At 55.5% G+C, this 18,859-nt stretch overlaps 1 protein-coding gene across 1 annotated transcript in view; it reads left to right on the top strand.

The window, feature by feature from the left end:
- Nucleotides 1-4,095: 4,095 nt before the first annotated feature.
- Nucleotides 4,096-18,859, top strand: part of OLFM1 (olfactomedin 1) — a 79,652-nt gene continuing 64,888 nt past the window's right edge. Inside the window, exon 1 of the mRNA XM_075324348.1 lies at nt 4,096-4,616. Within this exon, the coding sequence (XP_075180463.1) occupies nt 4,551-4,616 (66 nt within the window). The 5' untranslated portion in view covers nt 4,096-4,550. The remainder of the gene's footprint in view (nt 4,617-18,859) is intronic.

The following is an 18,859-nucleotide window of genomic DNA, read 5'->3' as shown; positions in this document are numbered from 1 at the left end:
TATTGTCGGGCAATTCCATAATTGGCCTGACTATAAGAGGGGCGCTAGAGAGCGCGTCACGTGCTCTGTCTGTCGGTCGGGAGGTATAAAGGAGGGGTGACTCCTGCTTGTTACCCCCCGATCGTGACGTACTGGTAGCCAGCGCGGGGGATTTCTGAGTGACCCCCCCGGTGGTTTGTGACAGTTTCCTTCACTGTTAAAAAGGTGATAAAAAAAAGAACCCACATTATAAACAGTGGCCACTATGAAAGGGCATCCGACTACTAATGTCTCTTATGCCACAGATGATGTATAGCAGCACAAGCTCCCGGTATGTTCACACATGGGAAAAATAAGAACAATGATCAGACCTGGCAGCTGACATCGGGAGCTGCCGCGGATCGGGCCCCAGGACTGACATACGTGTGGCCACTTCCCTCATGTCCGGAGCCGCATCAAGACACAACAACTACAAGGGACGCGTCACTGACGGAAACGGTTATAGAACCACGGAGAAAAATAATCTGAAAAAACTTAAAAAAGTGGCTTCCCTATGGGGCGGCATTTTATAATCTTCATGTCTCCTTGCATTATGGAGGGTGCACCTGCCTCCTTGCATTATGGAGGGTGCACCTGCCTCCTTGCATTATGGAGGGTGCAACTGCCTCCTTGCATTATGGAGGGTGCACCTGCCTCCTTGCATTATGAAGGGTGCACCTGCCTCCTTAAATTATGGAGGGTGCACCTGCCTCCTTGAATTATGGAGGGTGCACCTGCCTCCTTGAATTATGGAGGGTGCACCTGCCTCCTTGAATTATGGAGGGTGCACCTGCCTCCTTGAATTATGGAGGGTGCACCTGCCTCCTTGCATTATGGAGGGTGCACCTGCCTCCTTGCATTATAGAGGGTGCACCTGCCTCCTTGCATTATGGAGGGTGCACCTGCCTCCTTGCATTATGGAGGGTGCACCTGCCTCCTTGCATTATGGAGGGTGCACCTGCCTCCTTGCATTATGGAGGGTGCACCTGCCTCCTTGCATTATGGAGGGTGCACCTGCCTCCTTGCATTATGGAGGGTGCACCTGCCTCCTTGCATTATGGAGGGTGCACCTGCCCCCTTGCATTATGGAGGGTGCACCTATCTCCTTGCATTATGGAGGGTGCACCTGCCTCTTTGCATTATGGAGGGTGCACCTGCCTCCTTGCATTATGGAGGGTGCACCTGCTCCCTTGCATTATGGAGGGTGCAACTGCCTCCTTGCATTATGGAGGGTGCACCTGCCTATTCGCATTATGGAGAGTGCACCTGCCTCCTCGCATTATGGAGGGTGCACCTGCCTCCTTGCATTATGGAGGGTGCACCTGCCTCCTTGCATTATGGAGGGTGCACCTGCCTCCTTGGATTATGGAGGGTGCACCTGCCCCCTTGCATTATGGAGGGTGCACCTACCTCCTTGCATTATGGAGGGTGCACCTGCCTCCTTGCATTATGGAGGGTGCACCTGCCTCTTTGCATTATGGAGGGTGCACCTGCCTCCTTGAATTATGGAGGGTGCACCTGCCCCCTTGCATTATGGAGGGTGCACCTACCTCCTTGCATTATGGAGGGTGCATCTGTCTCCTTGCATTATGGAGGGTGCACCTGCCTCTTTGCATTATGGAGGGTGCACCTGCCTCCTTGCATTATGGAGGGTGCACCTGCTCCCTTGCATTATGGAGGGTGCAACTGCCTCCTTGCATTATGGAGGGTGCACCTGCCTATTCGCATTATGGAGAGTGCACCTGCCTCCTCGCATTATGGAGGGTGCACCTGCCTCCTCGCATTATGGAGAGTGCACCTGCCTCCTTGCATTATGGAGGGTGCACCTGCCTCCTTGCATTATGGAGAGTGCACCTGCCTCCTCGCATTATGGAGAGTGCACCTGCCTCCTCGCATTATGGAGGGTGCACCTGCCTATTCGCATTATGGAGAGTGCACCTGCCTCCTTGCATTATGGAGGGTGCACCTGCCTCCTTGCATTATGGAGGGTGCACCTGCCTGCTTGCATTATGGAGGGTTCACCTGCCTCCTTGCATTATGGAGGGTGCAACTGCCTCCTTGCATTATGGAGGGTTCACCTGCCTCCTTGCATTATGGAGGGTGCATCTGCCTCCTTGCATTATGGAGGGTGCATCTGCTTCCTTGCATTATGGAGAGTGCACCTGCCTCCTTGCATTATGGAGGGTGCACCTGTCTCCTTGCATTTTGCAGGGTGCACCTGCCTCCTTGCATTATGAAGGGTGCACCTGCCTCCTTGCATTATGAAGGGTGCACCTGCCTCCTTGAATTATGGAGGGTGCACCTGCCTCCTTGAATTATGGAGGGTGCACCTGCCTCCTTGAATTATGGAGGGTGCACCTGCCTCCTTGAATTATGGAGAGTGCACCTGCCTCCTTGCATTATAGAGGGTGCACCTGCCTCCTTGCATTATGGAGGGTGCACCTGCCTCCTTGCATTATGGAGGGTGCACCTGCCTCCTTGCATTATGGAGGGTGCACCTGCCTCCTTGCATTATGGAGGGTGCACCTGCCTCCTTGCATTATGGAGGGTGCACCTGCCTCCTTGCATTATGGAGGGTGCACCTGCCCCCTTGCATTATGGAGGGTGCACCTACCTCCTTGCATTATGGAGGGTGCACCTGCCTCTTTGCATTATGGAGGGTGCACCTGCCTCCTTGCATTATGGAGGGTGCACCTGCTCCCTTGCATTATGGAGGGTACACCTACCTGCTTGCATTATGGAGGGTGCAACTGCCTCCTTGCATTATGGAGGGTACACCTACCTGCTTGCATTATGGAGCGTGCACCTGCCTCCTCGCATTATAGAGGGTGCACCTGCCGCCTCGCATTATAGAGGGTGCACCTGCCTCCTCGCATTATAGAGGGTGCACCTGCCTCCTCGCATTATAGAGGGTGCCCCTGCCTCCTTGCATTATAGAGGGTGCACCTGCCTTCTTGCATTATACAGGGTGCACCTGCCTCCTTGCATTATAAAGGGTGCACCTGCCTCCTTGCATTATGAAGGGTGCACCTGCGTGCTTACATTTTGGAGGGTGCATCTGCCTCCTTGCATTTTCGAGGGTGCACCTGCCTCCTTGCATTTTCGAGGGTGTACCTGCCTTCTTGCATTATAGAGGGTGCACCTGCCTCCTTGCATTATGGAGGGTGCACCTGCCTGCTTGCATTATGGAGGGTGCACATGCCTGCTTGCATTATGGAGGGTGCACCTGCCTGCTTGCATTATGGAGGGTGCACCTGCTTGCATTATGGAGGGTGCACCTGCTCCCTTGCATTATGGAGGGTGCACCTGCCTCCTTGCATTATGGAGGGTGCACCTGCCTCCTTGCATTATGGAGGGTGCAACTGCCTGCTTGAATTATGGAGGGTGCACCTGCCTGCTTGCATTATGGAGCGTGCACCTGCCTGCTTACATTTTGGAGGGTGCATCTGCCTCCTTGCATTTTCGAGGGTGCATCTGCCTCCTTGCATTTTCGAGGGTGCACCTGCCTCCTTGCATTTTCGAGGGTGCACCTGCCTTCTTGCATTATAGAGGGTGCACCTGCCTGCTTGCATTATGGAGGGTGCACCTGCCTGCTTGCATTATGGAGGGTGCACCTGCCTGCTTGCATTATGGAGGGTGCACCTGTCTCCTTGCATTATAGAGGGTGCACCTGCCTGCTTGCATTATGGAGGGTGCACCTGTCTCCTTGCATTATAGAGGGTGCACCTGCCTCCTTGCATTATGGAGGGTGCATCTTTCTCCGTGCATTATAGAGGGTGCACCTGCCTCCTTGCTGCATCTGTGATTTGTATTTTCTGCATACAGACGGGTTTGGGATTGTGCCTGCGTGCTATGGCGGGGACGGACGCGGCCGCTCACTCCAGCATTGTGCATCTGTGCATTGTTATTGCTGGAGGAGACGAGAACAAAAGCCAGGCGGCGAGGGGATGACACAGCCTCCAATCACGGCCACGCTGCACACCGAATGACAGGTCCAGTAAGCCGGCTGGGCAGGCGAATATTAATGGCCAATCTCCGGCGGGGGCACATCAGCCAATCAGAGCCGCTCTTACAGCTTCCATTTTGCTGGCAGAGATTCAGTCCTCTAAGGAGAAATTGTGGTACCTTTTCACTAGCTGCATCACTGCTACCACCGCTTGTGTATTTTTTTTCCTCCCCTCTATCCCTGCCCTCCCTTTTCAAGGCAAACTTTTGGCAAAAGCAATACCATCATTTTGTGCTCCATTGAGTTCCTCCTTGCAAATGCCTTTCAGTCCAGGAAGCCATTAAAGAGCCCCAACACCCAAGACACAAGGAGCGGATCTGGGATAGCGCACAATATGCCAAGTGTGCACTTCACACCCCAGACTCCTTGCCTCGTCTCCTAGGGCTGCCGAGACACGCCAGAAGGAACGAAGGACGGACCCCCCCCGGAACAAAAGCACCGCGAAGAGGAGGAAGAAGAAGAAAGGCAAGAAATCCTCGAGGCAGCGAGCGAGAGGAAGGAACCGGATCAAGACTGGCACCGAGAAATGCAACCCACAAGCAAGCTGATGAGCCTGGTCCTCCTCATCCTGATGGGCACTGAACTCACCCAAGTAGGTTACCTTCCTGCATCCTCATCTCCCCCCTCCCCCACTCCCCTGAAAGTGATCTGGGTGCAGGCACCCCGACCGGAGCAAGGTGGTGCAATCTGAACCCCGGCCCCTCGTGGTGTGTTGGGCTGGTCGGACGGGAGGAGAGGTCTTGCCGCGGCCGGATGGGTGTAGTGGTTGTCAGCATGCGGATACAGTCAGCCATCCGTCAGTAGGGCAGTAGTCACACGTGCCAGATTTCTCACACAGATTCCGGGGACTGGCGGTCGGCTCCTTGCACCTCAGGGGGGCGGTTTCTGCAGAGGGTGCAAGTATTTCTCCAAGCTCTTTGTAGAGATGGAGAATTCTGCAGTGTGTGAACGAACCCTATGACAAAGTGCTGTATAAAGAAAGGGACATTGCCCTGCGCCGGGGGCACCCCACGTCCTGGTAAGCACAGACAAGGGCACCCCACGTCCTGGTAAGCACAGACAAGGGCATCCCACATCCTGGTAAGCACAGACAAGGGCACCCATGTCCTGGTAAGCACAGACAAGGGCACCCCACATCCTGGTAAGCACAGACAAGGGCACCCCACATCCTGGTAAGCACAGACAAGGGCACCCATGTCCTGGTAAGCACAGACAAGGGCACCCCACATTCTGGTAAGCACAGACAAGGGCACCCCACATCCTGGTAAGCACAGGCAGGGGTACCGCACATCCTGGTAAGCACAGACAGGGGCACCCCATATCCTGGTAAGAACAGGCAGGGGCGCCCTACATCCTGGTAAGCACAGGCAGGGGCACCCACGTCCTGGTAAGTACACACAGGGCACCCCTTGTCCTGGTACGCACACATGGGGCACCCCACGTCCTGGTAAGTACAGGCATCGCACCCCTCCCCAAGTCCTGGTAAGAACAGACAGGGGCACCCCACATCCTGGTAAGCACACACGAGGCACCCCATCTCCTGGTAAGCATAGACAGGGGTACCCCATATCCTGGTAAGCACAGGCAGGGGCGCCCTACATCCAGGTAAGCACAGGCAGGGGCACCCCACGTCCTGGTAAGCACAGGCTTCACACCCCTCCCCATGTCCTGGTAAGCACAGGCTTCACACCCCTCCCCATGTCCTGGTAAGCACAGGCATCGCACCCCTCCCCACATCCTGATAAGCACAGGCTTCGCACCCCTCCCCATGTCCTGGTAAGCACAGGCATCGCACCCCTCCCCACATCCTGGTAAGCACACACGAGGCACCCCATGTCCTGGTAAGCACAGGCAGGGGCGCCCTACATCCTGGTAAGCACAGGCAGGGGCACCCCACGTCCTGGTAAGCACAGGCTTCACACCCTTCCCCACATCCTGGTAAGCACAGGCTTCGCACCCCTCCCCACATCCTGGTAAGCCCAGGCATCGCACCCCTCCCCACGTCCTGGTAAGCCCAGGCATCGCACCCCTCCCCACGTCCTGGTAAGCCCAGGCATCGCACCCCTCCCCACGTCCTGGTAAGCACAGGCATCGCACCCCTCCCCACGTCCTGGTAAGCACAGGCATCGCACCCCTCCCCACATCCTGGTAAGCCCAGGCATCGCAACCCTCCCCACATCCTGGTAAGGTCAGGTATTGCACTCTTCCCCACATCCTGGTAAGCACAGGCATCGCACCCCTCCCCACGTCCTGGTAAGCCCAGGCATCGCACCCCTCCCCACATCCTGGTAAGCCCAGGCATCGCAACCCTCCCCACATCCTGGTAAGGTCAGGTATTGCACTCTTCCCCACATCCTGGTAAGCACAGGCATCGCACCCCTCCCCACGTCCTGGTAAGCCCAGGCATCGCACCCCTCCCCACGTCCTGGTAAGCACAGGCATCGCACCCCTCCCCACATCCTAGTATGCACAGGCATCGCACCCCTCCCCACGTCCTGGTAAGCACAGGCATCGCACCCCTCCCCACATCCTGGTAAGCCCAGGCATCGCACCCCTCCCCACGTCCTGGTAAGCCCAGGCATCGCACCCCTCCCCACGTCCTGGTAAGCCCAGGCATCGCACCCCTCCCCACGTCCTGGTAAGCCCAGGCATCGCACCCCTCCCCACATCCTGGTAAGCCCAGGCATCGCACCCCTCCCCACGTCCTGGTAAGCCCAGGCATCGCACCCCTCCCCACGTCCTGGTAAGCACAGGCATCGCATCCCTCCCCACGTCCTGGTAAGCCCAGGCATCGCACCCCTCCAACTTTCCCCCGACTGCTCGGTGGTGGTGTCCCCCTCACAAGCCATCATTCGTCTCCAGCCGTGGACTTTTCCTCACATGACTATGGCTTTTGATTGACGGTGACATTTCAATGTCCTTTGTGGGTGTGTGGCGGGAGATTTCCGGGGGGTAATTAGTTTCGCGGCTGCTGGAGAAGTTCACCTACGTGAGCGCTGGGAACCGGCCCCGAGACGTTACGGATTTGTTTGATTAGCAGAATCGGAGTCAAGTGAAAGGGGATTTACACTTTCCTAATGAGATTAGGGCTATAAAGTGCTCGGAGCCGGCGGGCGCTGAACCCAATTACATCCGGCTTACAGGAGACCGGGGAGCGCAGGGAATTCTCACCAGATTTTGGGGGGCTGTATGGGGGGAGCGGGACATCACATGGCCCCCGAGAGCTGTACGATCTCCTTCCGCCTCGGGGGGCGGTATTATGTGTGACCTCTATAGCACCATCCGCCACTGTAGCGCTGTACAGTGACCCACATACACTGTATTGTGAGGGAACAGCTGCAGACATAAGTGAGGACCCCGAGAGGCCGTGCTTACACCTCGCCCAGGCGCAGGACGCGGCCCCCCGGGGACACACAATCAGCCGACATCAGGGGACAATCAGGCACCGCTGGAGCCTTTGATCTGCCGAGTACAGGACACAAGCTGCCTGTGGGGGGCGCTGCGCTGTGGTGGGAAGGAGACAAGGTGGGACAGAAACTTCCAGCATCTTGTAAGATCAGCAGAAGTCACATGTCCTCTCTGGAGATGGCTCTTCTGCTGACATACTGCTCCGAACAAGGAGTTTAGTGACAGAGATAGCAGAACCGAGCGGCCAGAGGCAGCAGAACCGAGCGGCCAGAGGTACCAGAGCCGAGCAACCAGAGGTAGAAGAGCCGAGCGGCCAGAGGTACCAGAGCCAAGCGGCCAGAGGTACCAGAGCCGAGCGGCCAGAGGCACCAGAGCCGAGCAACCAGAGGTAGAAGAGCCGAGCGGCCAGACGCACCAGAGCCGAGCGGCCAGAGATAGAAAAGCCGAACAACCAGAGGTAGAAGAGCCGAGCAACCAAAAGTAGAAGAGCCGAATGGCCAGAGGTACCAGAGCCGGGCGGCCAAAGGTAGAGGAGCCGAGCAGCCAGAGGTAGAAGAGCCGAGCAGCCAGATGTAGAGGAGCCGAGCGGCCAGATGTAGAAGAGCCGAGCGGCCAGAGGTAGAAGAGCCGAGCGGCCAGAGGTAGAAAAGCCGAGCGGCCAGATGTAGAGGAGCCGAGCGGCCAGAGGTACCAGAGCCGAGCGGCCAGAGGTAGAAGAGCCGAGCGGCCAGAGGTAGAAGAGCCGAGCGGCCAGAGGTAGAAGAGCCGAGCGGCCAGAGGTAGAAGAGCCGAGCGGACAGAGGTAGAAGAGCCGAGCGGCCAGAGGTACCAGAGCCGAGCGGCCAGAGGTAGAAGAGCCGAGCGGCCAGAGGCACCAGAGCCGAGCGGCCAGAGGCACCAGAGCCGAGCGGCCAGACGCACCAGAGCCAAGCGGCCAGAGATAGAAAAGCCGAACAACCAGAGGTAGAAGAGCCGAGCAACCAAAAGTAGAAGAGCCGAATGGCCAGAGGTACCAGAGCCGGGCGGCCAAAGGTAGAGGAGCCGAGCAGCCAGAGGTAGAAGAGCCGAGCAGCCAGAGGTAGAGGAGCCGAGCGGCCAGATGTAGAAGAGCCGAGCGGCCAGAGGTAGAAGAGCCGAGCGGCCAGAGGTAGAAGAGCCGAGCGGCCAGAGGTAGAAGAGCCAAGCGGCCAGAGGTAGAAGAGCCGAGCAGCCAGAGGTACCAGAGCCGAGCGTCCAGAGGTAGAAGAGCCGAGCGGCCAGAGGTAGAAGAGCCGAGCGGCCAGAGGTACCAGAGCCGAGCGGCCAGAGGTAGAAGAGCCGAGCGGCCAGAGGCACCAGAGCCGAGCGGCCAGAGGCACCAGAGCCGAGCGGCCAGAGGCACCAGAGCCGAGCGGCCAGACGCACCAGAGCCAAGCGGCCAGAGGTAGAAGAGCCAAGCGGCCAGACGTAGAAGAGCCGAGCGGCCAGAGGCACCAGAGCCAAGCGGCCAGAGGTAGAAGAGTCAAGCGGCCAGAGGTAGAGGAGCCGAGCGGCCAGAGGTAGAGGAGCCGAGCGGCCAGAGGTAGAAGAGCCGAGCGGCCAGAGGTAGAAGAGCCGAGCGGACAGAGGTAGAAGAGCCGAGCGGACAGAGGTAGAGCAGCCGAGCGGACAGAGGTAGAGCAGCCGAGCGGACAGAGGTAGAAGAGCCGAGCGGCCAGAGGTACCAGAGCCGAGCGGCCAGAGGTAGAAGAGCCGAGCGGCCAGAGGCACCAGAGCCGAGCGGCCAGAGGCACCAGAGCCGAGCGGCCAGAGGCACCAGAGCCGAGCGGCCAGACGCACCAGAGCCAAGCGGCCAGAGGTAGAAGAGCCAAGCGGCCAGACGTAGAAGAGCCGAGCGGCCAGAGGCACCAGAGCCAAGCGGCCAGAGGTAGAAGAGCCGAGCGGCCAGAGGTAGAGGAGCCGAGCGGCCAGAGGTAGAGGAGCCGAGCGGCCAGAGGTAGAAGAGCCGAGCGGCCAGAGGTAGAAGAGCCGAGCGGACAGAGGTAGAAGAGCCGAGCGGACAGAGGTAGAGCAGCCGAGCGGACAGAGGTAGAAGAGCCGAGCAAGCAGAGGTAGAGGATCTGAGCGGCCAGAGGTAGAGGATCTGAGCAGTTACTGGTTCATCTATACCATGGCCCTGGATGAAAGAGAAGCAATAGGGGAATCTGCAGTCCTATGTAACCTACAACAAACACACAGTGATACCTACTATATCATACAGTATCACCTGCAGTCCTATGTAACACAACTTATAACGTACTGATATCTGCGAGCACAGATCACAGCAGATGTTACGTGCAGTCCTATGTAACATGTAGTGATGCCTCCGAGCACTGGTAATATAGGGTGTTGTTGAGAACTCATTACCCGCAGTCCTATGCAAAACTAAATATAGCACATTGTGGTATCAGGACAATCTGTCCAAAGTGATGACCTCAGGTCTCCTGTGGACCAGCACCGGCTGCAGAACAAGACTGCGCTGCAAATGCCACAAGAGCCCCTGGATCTGTCACCACATGTTTCGCCGTGTATTGGTGGCTGCAGTATAGTTACGTTTCGCCGTGTATCGGTGGCTGCAGTATATTTACGTTTCGCCTTGTATCGGTGGCTGCAGTATAGTTACGTTTCGCCTTGTATCGGTGGCTGCAGTATATTTACGTTTCGCCTTGTATCAGTGGCCGCAGTATAGTTACGTTTCGCCCTGTATCAGTGGCCGCAGTATAGTTACGTTTCGCCCTGTATCAGTGGCTGCAGTATAGTTACGTTTCGCCCTGTATTGGTGGCTGCAGTATAGTTACGTTTCGCCTTGTATCGGTGGCTGCAGTATATTTACGTTTCGCCTTGTATCGGTGGCTGCAGTATAGTTACGTTTCGCCCTGTATTGGTGGCTGCAGTATAGTTACGTTTCGCCTTGTATCGGTGGCTGCAGTATATTTACGTTTCGCCTCTCCGCTGTGGAGATATTAGCAAACAAATGTTTGGTACCTGATAAGTTAACATGAACTCTATCTTCATGCTTGTTTCTGGCTGGCAGGCCCTGTGGACTCTGGTCATGTGACCCTGATGACATCATCACAGGTCCTTCTGCACTTCTATGTTGTTGCCCACTTATGATTGGTCGGTGTCATACAGGAAGCAGAAGGCCACGCCCCCCAGTGAACACTATGCAGTAACACTCAGACTTAACTCAGCTTTACATGTATGTCCTCTAAAGGACACCGTAGGATGGGTCAATACTGTTCAGTGCCCGGATCCGAGTGTATCCAGCCAGCTGCAGATCAGAACTTGGGGCGTCACTGAGCCCCCCGCACCGTGGAGCCCCCCGCACATTCTGCTTGACATAGGGGAAGCAGAAATGGTCGCCTAAAGGTTTTCTTGGCGCTCGTGCACACGATCGATTTTCTGATGCTTTGTGTGGTTTTCAGAAGTTTCTCTCGGGCCTATGATAGCCTATGGGTCTGTCCAATCTTTATCTGTCAGATCAAAATTGGCAATGCAAGTCTGTGAATAACAGTGCACTGTACTAGGACGACAGGGATCAGTCACTGAGCGTCTCCGGTAGGGATCAGTCACCGAGCGTCTCCGGTAGGGATCAGTCAGTGAGCGTCTCCGGTAGGGATCAGTCAGTGAGCGTCTCCGGTAGGGATCAGTCACCGAGCGTCTCAGGTAGGGATCAGTCAGTGAGCGTCTCCGGTAGGGATCAGTCACCGAGCGTCTCCGGTAGGGATCAGTCAGTGAGCGTCTCTGGTATGGATCAGTCACCGAGCGTCTCCGGTAGGGATCAGTCACCGAGCGTCTCCGGTAGGGATCAGTCACCGAGCGTCTCCGGTAGGGATCAGTCACCGAGCGTCTCCGGTAGGGATCAGTCACCGAGCGTCTCCTGTAGGGATTAGTCACTGAGCGTCTCCTATAGGGAGCAGTCATTGAGAGGAATCAGTCAGTAAGCATCTCCGGTAGGGATCAGTCAATAAGCGTCTCCGGTAGGGATCAGTCACCGAGCGTCTCCGGTAGGGATCAGTCACTGAGCGTCTCCGGTAGGGATCAGTCGCTGAGCGTCTCCGGTAGGGATCAGTCACTGAGCGTCTCCGGTAGGGATTAGTCACTGAGCGTCTCCTGTAGGGATCAGTCACTGAGAGGAATCAATCAGTAAGCATCTCCGGTAGGGATCAGTCAGGGAGCGTCTCCGGTAGGGATCAGTCACCGAGCGTCTCCGGTAGGGATCAGTCACCGAGCGTCTCCGGTAGGGATCAGTCACTGAGCGTCTCCTGTAGGGATTAGTAACTGAGCGTCTCCTATAGGGAGCAGTCACTGAGAGGAATCAGTCAGTAAGCATCTCCGGTAGGGATCAGTCGCTGAGCGTCTCCGGTAGGGATCAGTCGCTGAGCGTCTCCGGTAGGGATCAGTCGCTGTGCGTCTCCGGTAGGGATCAGTCGCTGAGCGTCTCCGGTAGGGATCAGTCGCTGAGCGTCTCCGGTAGGGATCAGTCGCTGAGCGTCTCCGGTAGGGATCAGTCGCTGAGTGTGTTTAGACATGGATTCTGACTACATAGAAGTGTCATTGGTGCCCCGCTCAGGGGAGAGCTCTGGCAATTCGGGGACCGGAGGATCACACTGTCTTACAGGTCTGCAGCATGTGGTTGAGTGAACCTGCTTTCTTTTGATGCTGTAGGGGTTAAGGACTCTTTCATATCTGCCTGTCCTTTGTATCCTTGATCACAGGTGCAGCTCTGTGTGATCACTCCCCTACGCTATACACACTCACGTGTCTCACCATCTGATGCCGGTTGTAGAATCTCACTCTTACACTGACCACTTTAGAAGGAGCTGGTCTCTGGGAGAAGCTGAGGAGTGGTGACTATTGCAGCTGTGGTGTTCACTGCACTGGAGGAGCTGGGAGTTTTCCGCTTTGTGTCTGTCTTGCTCTTCTTGTGTTGTATTATTGCATTGGTGAGACTAGTGCTCTTGCGGCCTTCTCACTAGCCAGGGTGAGTTCAGGGTAAGAGAGGGCCTAGGCTCGTGACAGTGACGGGGTGGGGGGGTTCTGCATTTACATACCCTAGCGTACGGTCTCCTCCATATAACGGCCGGTTCTGAGCTCAGTGGTTTGAGACAATTACATATGTATTAACTACATAATATTATCTGAGAATAGGGACAGAGGTTCAGGCAGAATTCTGCAGGATTGCAGAGAGTGGCAGCCTGTATTCTGATAATGGACTTTATGGTGGACTCTGTACACAGGCCTGGGGTTATCATGGGATCAGGTATGCGGACGCTGTATTGCGGCACTTTATTTTAGCACTCCACACTCGGCCGCTCCCTTCCCTCCGCTCCCACTCGGGTCCACACTCGGCCACTCCTTCCCTCCGCTCCCGCACTGTCCACTCTCGGCCGCTTCCTTCCCTCCGCTCCCACACGGGTCCACACTCAGCCGCTCCCTTCCCGCCGCTCCCACACGGGTCCACACTCGGCCGCTCCCTTCCCTCTGCTCCCGCTCAGGTCCACACTCAGCCGCTCCCTTCCTTCCCGCACTCGTCCACCCTCGGCCGCTCCCTTCCCTCCGCTCCTGCACGGGTCCACCCTCAGCCGCTCCCTTCCCTCCGCTTCCGCACTCGTCCACCCTCGGCCGCTCCCTTCCCTTCACTCCCGCACTTGTCCACCCTCGGCCGCTCCCTTCCCTTCCCTCCCGCACTCGTCCACCCTCGGCCGCTCCCTTCCCTCCTGCACGGGTCCACGCTCGGCAACTCCTTCCCTCCACTCCCGCATGGGTCCACTCTCGGCCGCTCCCTTCCCTTTGCTCCTGCACGGGTCCACCCTAGGCCACTCCTTCCCTCCGCTCCTGCACGGGTCCACCCTCGGCCACTCCTTCCCTCCCGCACTCGTCCACCCTCGGCCGTTCCCTTCCCTTTGCTCCCGCACTGTCCACGCTCGGCAACTCCTTCCCTCCACTCCCGCATGGGTCCACTCTCGGCTGCTCCCTTCCCTCGGCTCCTGCACGGGTCCACGCTCGGCCGCTCCCTTCCCTCCGCTCCCGCATGGGTCCACTCTCGGCCGCTCCCTTCCCTTTGCTCCTGCATGGGTCCACTCTCGGCCGCTCCCTTCCCTTTGCTCCTGCACGGGTCCACCCTAGGCCACTCCTTCCCTCCGCTCCCGCACGGGTCCACCCTCGGCCACTCCTTCCCTCCCGCACTCCTCCACCCTTGGCCGTTCCCTTCCCTCTGCTCCCGCACTGTCCACCCTCGGCCACTCCTTCCCTCCGCTCCCGCACTGTCCACTCTCGGCCGCTCCCTTCCCTCCGCTCCCACACGGGTTCACACTCGGACACTCTCTTTCCTGCGCTTCCTTCCCTCTGCTCCTGCACGGGTCCACCCTAGGCCACTCCTTCCCTCCGCTCCCGCACGGGTCCACCCTCGGCCACTCCTTCCCTCCCGCACTCCTCCACCCTTGGCCGTTCCCTTCCCTCTGCTCCCGCACTGTCCACCCTCGGCCACTCCTTCCCTCCGCTCCCACACGGGTTCACACTCTGACACTCCCTTCCCTGCGCTTCCTTCCCTCCGCTCCCGCATGGGTCCACACTCGGCCGCTCCTTTCCCTCCACTCCCTTCCCTCCCGCACGGGTCCACGCTCGGCCGCTCCCTTCCCTCCCGCACTCGTCCACCCTCGGCCGTTCCCTTCCCTCCGCTCCCGCACTGTCCACTCTCGGCCGCTCCCTTCTCTCCGCTCCCGCACGGGTTCACACTCGGACACTCCCTTCCCTGCGCTCCCTTCCCTCCGCTCCCGCATGGGTCCACGCTCGTCCGCTCCCTTCCCTCCGCTCCCGCACGGGTTCACACTCGGACACTCCCTTCCCTGCGCTCCCTTCCCTCCGCTCCCGCATGGGTCTACGCTCGGCCGCTCCTTTCCCTCCGCTCCCTTCCCTCCCGCACGGGTCCACGCTCGGCCGCTCCCTTCCCTCCCGCACGGGTCCACGCTCGGCCGCTCCCTTCCCTCCCGCACGGGTCCACGCTCGGCCGCTCCCCTCCCTCCCGCACGGGTCCACGCTCGGCCGCTCCCTTTCTAGCTGCGGTCTGCAGATAAGCTCTCCATCTCATTCTGCTTGACCAGTCCTGACTCCAGGTATTAATAGTAATGATCCAGGAGGACACAGGAAAGCTCAGAGCCATCACTGCCACCACCCTGCAGATACGGCGTATACACACCCGTGTGATATCAGGCATTGGGGTTATGTATGCGCCCACTATTCCAGCCACACTAACAATCCTGGATAGTAAATGTGGCCACAAATAAGGAGAGCAGCTGAATCAGCGCCAAACCAGGGAGTATGCTGTCATATAGTGTATAGGAGAGATATATATATTACAGTGTAAACCCTTAATTTCCCTCCGCTCTCTATACAGACACATCTGCAGGTTTTTCCCTCCGCCTTCTATAAAGACAAATCTGCAGGTTTTTCCCTTTGTTTCTATTAAGACACATGTGGAGGTTGTTCCCTCCGCTCTTTATAAAATCACACATCTGCAGGTTTTTCCCTTTCTTGCTATACAGACACATCTGTAGGTTTTTCCCTCCCTCTCTATAAAGACATCTGCAGATTTCTCCCTCCCTCTCTATAAAGACATCTGCAGGTTTTTCCCTGCACTCTATAGACACATCTGCAGGTTGTTCCCTTTCTTGCTATACAGGTACAGACAACAGGATGTCTCCAAAAATTAAAGTTCCTATGTGCATTTGCAAACATTAATCTGGCTTTTTCCTGTTTCTTTTGGAGTAATGGCTTCTTCCTGGCAGAGCGGTCTTTCAGCCCATGATGATACAGGACTCGTCTCACTGTGGATAATGACACAATCTTACCAGCTTCCGCCGGCATCTTCACAAGGTCTTTAGCTTTTGTTTTTGGGTTGATCTGCACATGTCTGACCAAAGCACGTTCATCTCTGGTACACAGAACCCGTCTCCTTCCTGAGCGGTATGATGGCTGCACATTCCCATCTTGTCTGTACTTGTGTATAATTGTTTGTACAGATAAACAAGGCACCTTCATGTATCTGGAAATTGCCCCCAAGGATGAACCAGACTGTGCAAGTCCACAATTCTCTTCCTTAGATCTTGGCTGATTTATTTTGACTTTTCCATGATGCTCCACAAAGAAGCCGAGTGTTTCATGTGTGTCTGTGATTACCTCAGATGTTGCCAATAAACCTATCAGAAGCTTCCAAAGTCATGACATCATCAAATAGGCCGTCCCATATTGTTTAAGGCATCCAAAAGGTTTCCCCCAAGTCACACAGTGTAAGGGCAATGGCACCAAATACTAATGACCTGGAGGAAACTGCACTGTGCAGAAAGGAAGAAAAATGTCTGAAAACATTCTCTATATCATTATTCTGGAGAGCGGAGGGAAAAACCTGCAGATGTGTCTGTATAGAAAGGGTGGGAAAAACCTGCAGGTGTGTCTGTATAGAGAGCGGAGGGAAAAAGCTGCAGATGTGTCTGTATAGAGAGCGGAGGGAAAAAGCTGCAGATGTGTCTGTATAGAGAGCGGAGGGAAAAAGTTGTAGATCTGTCTGTATAGAGAGCGGAGGGAAAAAGCTGCAGATGTGTCTGTATAGAGAGCGGAGGGAAAAACCTGCAGATGTGTCTGTATAGAGAGCGGAGAGAAAAACCTGCAGATGTGTCTGTATAGAGAGCGGAGGGAAAAACCTGCAGATGTGTGTGTGTATAAAGAGCGGAAGGAAAAACCTGCAGAGAGAGTGGAGGGAAAAACCTGCAGATCTATCTATATAAAGAATGGAGGGAAAAACCTGCAGATTAGTCTGTATAGAGAGCGGAGGAAAAAACCTGGAGATGTGTCTGTATAGAGAGTGGAGGGAGAAACCTGCAGATGTATCTATATAGAGAATGGAGGGAAAAACCTGCATATGTGTCTGTATAGAGAGTAGAGGGAGAAACCTGCAGATGTATCTATATAGAGAATGGAGGGAAACACTTGCAGATGTGTCTGTATAAAAAGCGGAGGGAAAAACTTGCACATGTGTTTTTGCATAGAGAGCGGAGGGAAAAACCTGCAGATGTGTTTGTAAAGAGAGTGGAGGGAAAAACCTGCAGATGTGTCTGTATAGAGAGCGGAGGGAAACACCTACAGATGTGTCTATATAGAGAGCGGAGGGAAAAACCTGCAGATGTGTCTGTATAGAGAGCGAAGGGAAAAACCTGCAGATGTGTCTGTATAGAAAGTGGAGGGAAAAACTTGCAGATGTGTTTGTATAGAGAACGGAGGGAAAAACCTGCAGATGTGTCTGTATAGAGAGCGGAGGGAAAAACCTGCAGATGTGTTTGTATAGAGAGTGAAGGGAAAAACCTGCAGATGTCTGTATAGAGAGCGGAGGGAAAAACCTGCAGACGTGTCTGTATAGAGAGAGGAGGGAAACATCTGGTTTCAACTGTATCTACAATATCTGTAGACCACCACAAGTTCGCCCAACATAGTCGTGAACAAATGGCATCACTCAGGAACATACCTGCTATTCGTCACCATCTTACCCCTCAATCACCCACATCCCACTCCACCAGTGGGTGTAACAGTCCCGTGTGAACATGACATCACTGCGCAGCCACTAACTGTGTAAAGGTGTGACACTGATTGTGCAGACGTATATACAGACTGACAGAGGAGGACGTGCACAGTGACTATGGAGATGCCGGATTCTCATTACTACTTTACATTGTCACCAGTAATATAATCTACAGCATAACACTGCACAGTGCCGCTCCTCCTCTCCTGTATATACTATACACTGCACAGTGCCGCTCCTCCTCTCCTGTATATACTATACACTGCACAGAGCCGCTCCTCCTCTCCTGTATATACTATACACTGCACAGAGCCGCTCCTCCTCTCCTGTATATACTATACACTGCACAGTGCCGCTCCTCCTCTCCTGTATATACTATACACTGCACAGTGCCGCTCCTCCTCTCCTGTATATACTATACACTGCACAGAGCCGCTCCTCCTCTCCTGTATATACTATACACTGCACAGTGCCGCTCCTCCTCTCCTGTATATACTATACACTGCACAGTGCCGCTCCTCCTCTCCTGTATATACTATACACTGCACAGAGCCGCTCCTCCTCTCCTGTATATACTATACACTGCACAGTGCCGCTCCTCCTCTCCTGTATATACTATACACTGCACAGTGCCGCTCCTCCTCTCCTGTATATACTATACACTGCACAGTGCCGCTCCTCCTCTCCTGTATATACTATACACTGCACAGTGCCGCTCCTCCTCTCCTGTATATACTATACACTGCACAGTGCCGCTCCTCCTCTCCTGTATATACTATACACTGCACAGTGCCGCTCCTCCTCTCCTGTATATACTATACACTGCACAGAGCCGCTCCTCCTCTCCTGTATATACTATACACTGCACAGTGCCGCTCCTCCTCTCCTGTATATACTATACACTGCACAGTGCCGCTCCTCCTCTCCTGTATATACTATACACTGCACAGTGCCGCTCCTCCTCTCCTGTATATACTATACACTGCACAGAGCCGCTCCTCCTCTCCTGTATATACTATACACTGCACAGTGCCGCTCCTCCTCTCCTGTATATACTATACACTGCACAGTGCCGCTCCTCCTCTCCTGTATATACTATACACTGCACAGTGCCGCTCCTCCTCTCCTGTATATACTATACGCTGCACAGTGCCGCTCCTCCTCTCCTGTATATACTATACGCTGCACAGTGCCGCTCCTCTTCTCCTGTATATACTATACGCTGCACAGTGCCGCTCCTCCTCTCCTGTATATACTATACGCTGCACAGTGCCGCTCCTCCTCTCCTGTATATACTATACACTGCACAGTACCGCTTCTCCTGTATATACTATACACTGCACAGTGCCGCTCCTCCTCTCCTGTATATACTATACACTGCACAGTGCCGCTCCTCCTCTCCTGTATATACTATACGCTGCACAGTGCCGCTCCTCCTCTCCTGTATATACTATACACTGCACAGTGCCGCTCGTCCTCTCCTGTATATACTATACACTGCACAGAGCCGCTCCTCCTCTCCTGTATATACTATACACTGCACAGTGCCGCTTCTCCTCTCCTGTATATACTATACGCTGCACAGTGCCGCTCCTCCTCTCCTGTATATACTATACACTGCACAGAGCCGCTCCTCCTCTCCTGTATATACTATACACTGCACAGAGCCGCTCCTCCTCTCCTGTATATACTATATACTGCACAGAGCCGCTCCTCCTCTCCTGTATATACTATATACTGCACAGAGCCGCTCCTCCTCTCCTGTATATACTATACACTACACAGAGCCGCTCCTCCTCTCCTGTATATACTATACACTGCACAGTGCCGCTCCTCCT

Source organism: Anomaloglossus baeobatrachus, chromosome 9 (assembly GCF_048569485.1).
Source record: "Anomaloglossus baeobatrachus isolate aAnoBae1 chromosome 9, aAnoBae1.hap1, whole genome shotgun sequence".
NCBI classification, from domain to species: domain Eukaryota; kingdom Metazoa; phylum Chordata; class Amphibia; order Anura; family Aromobatidae; genus Anomaloglossus; species Anomaloglossus baeobatrachus.
The sequence above is the reverse complement of the archived record's forward strand: the minus strand, read 5'-3'. Positions and strand labels throughout refer to the sequence as shown.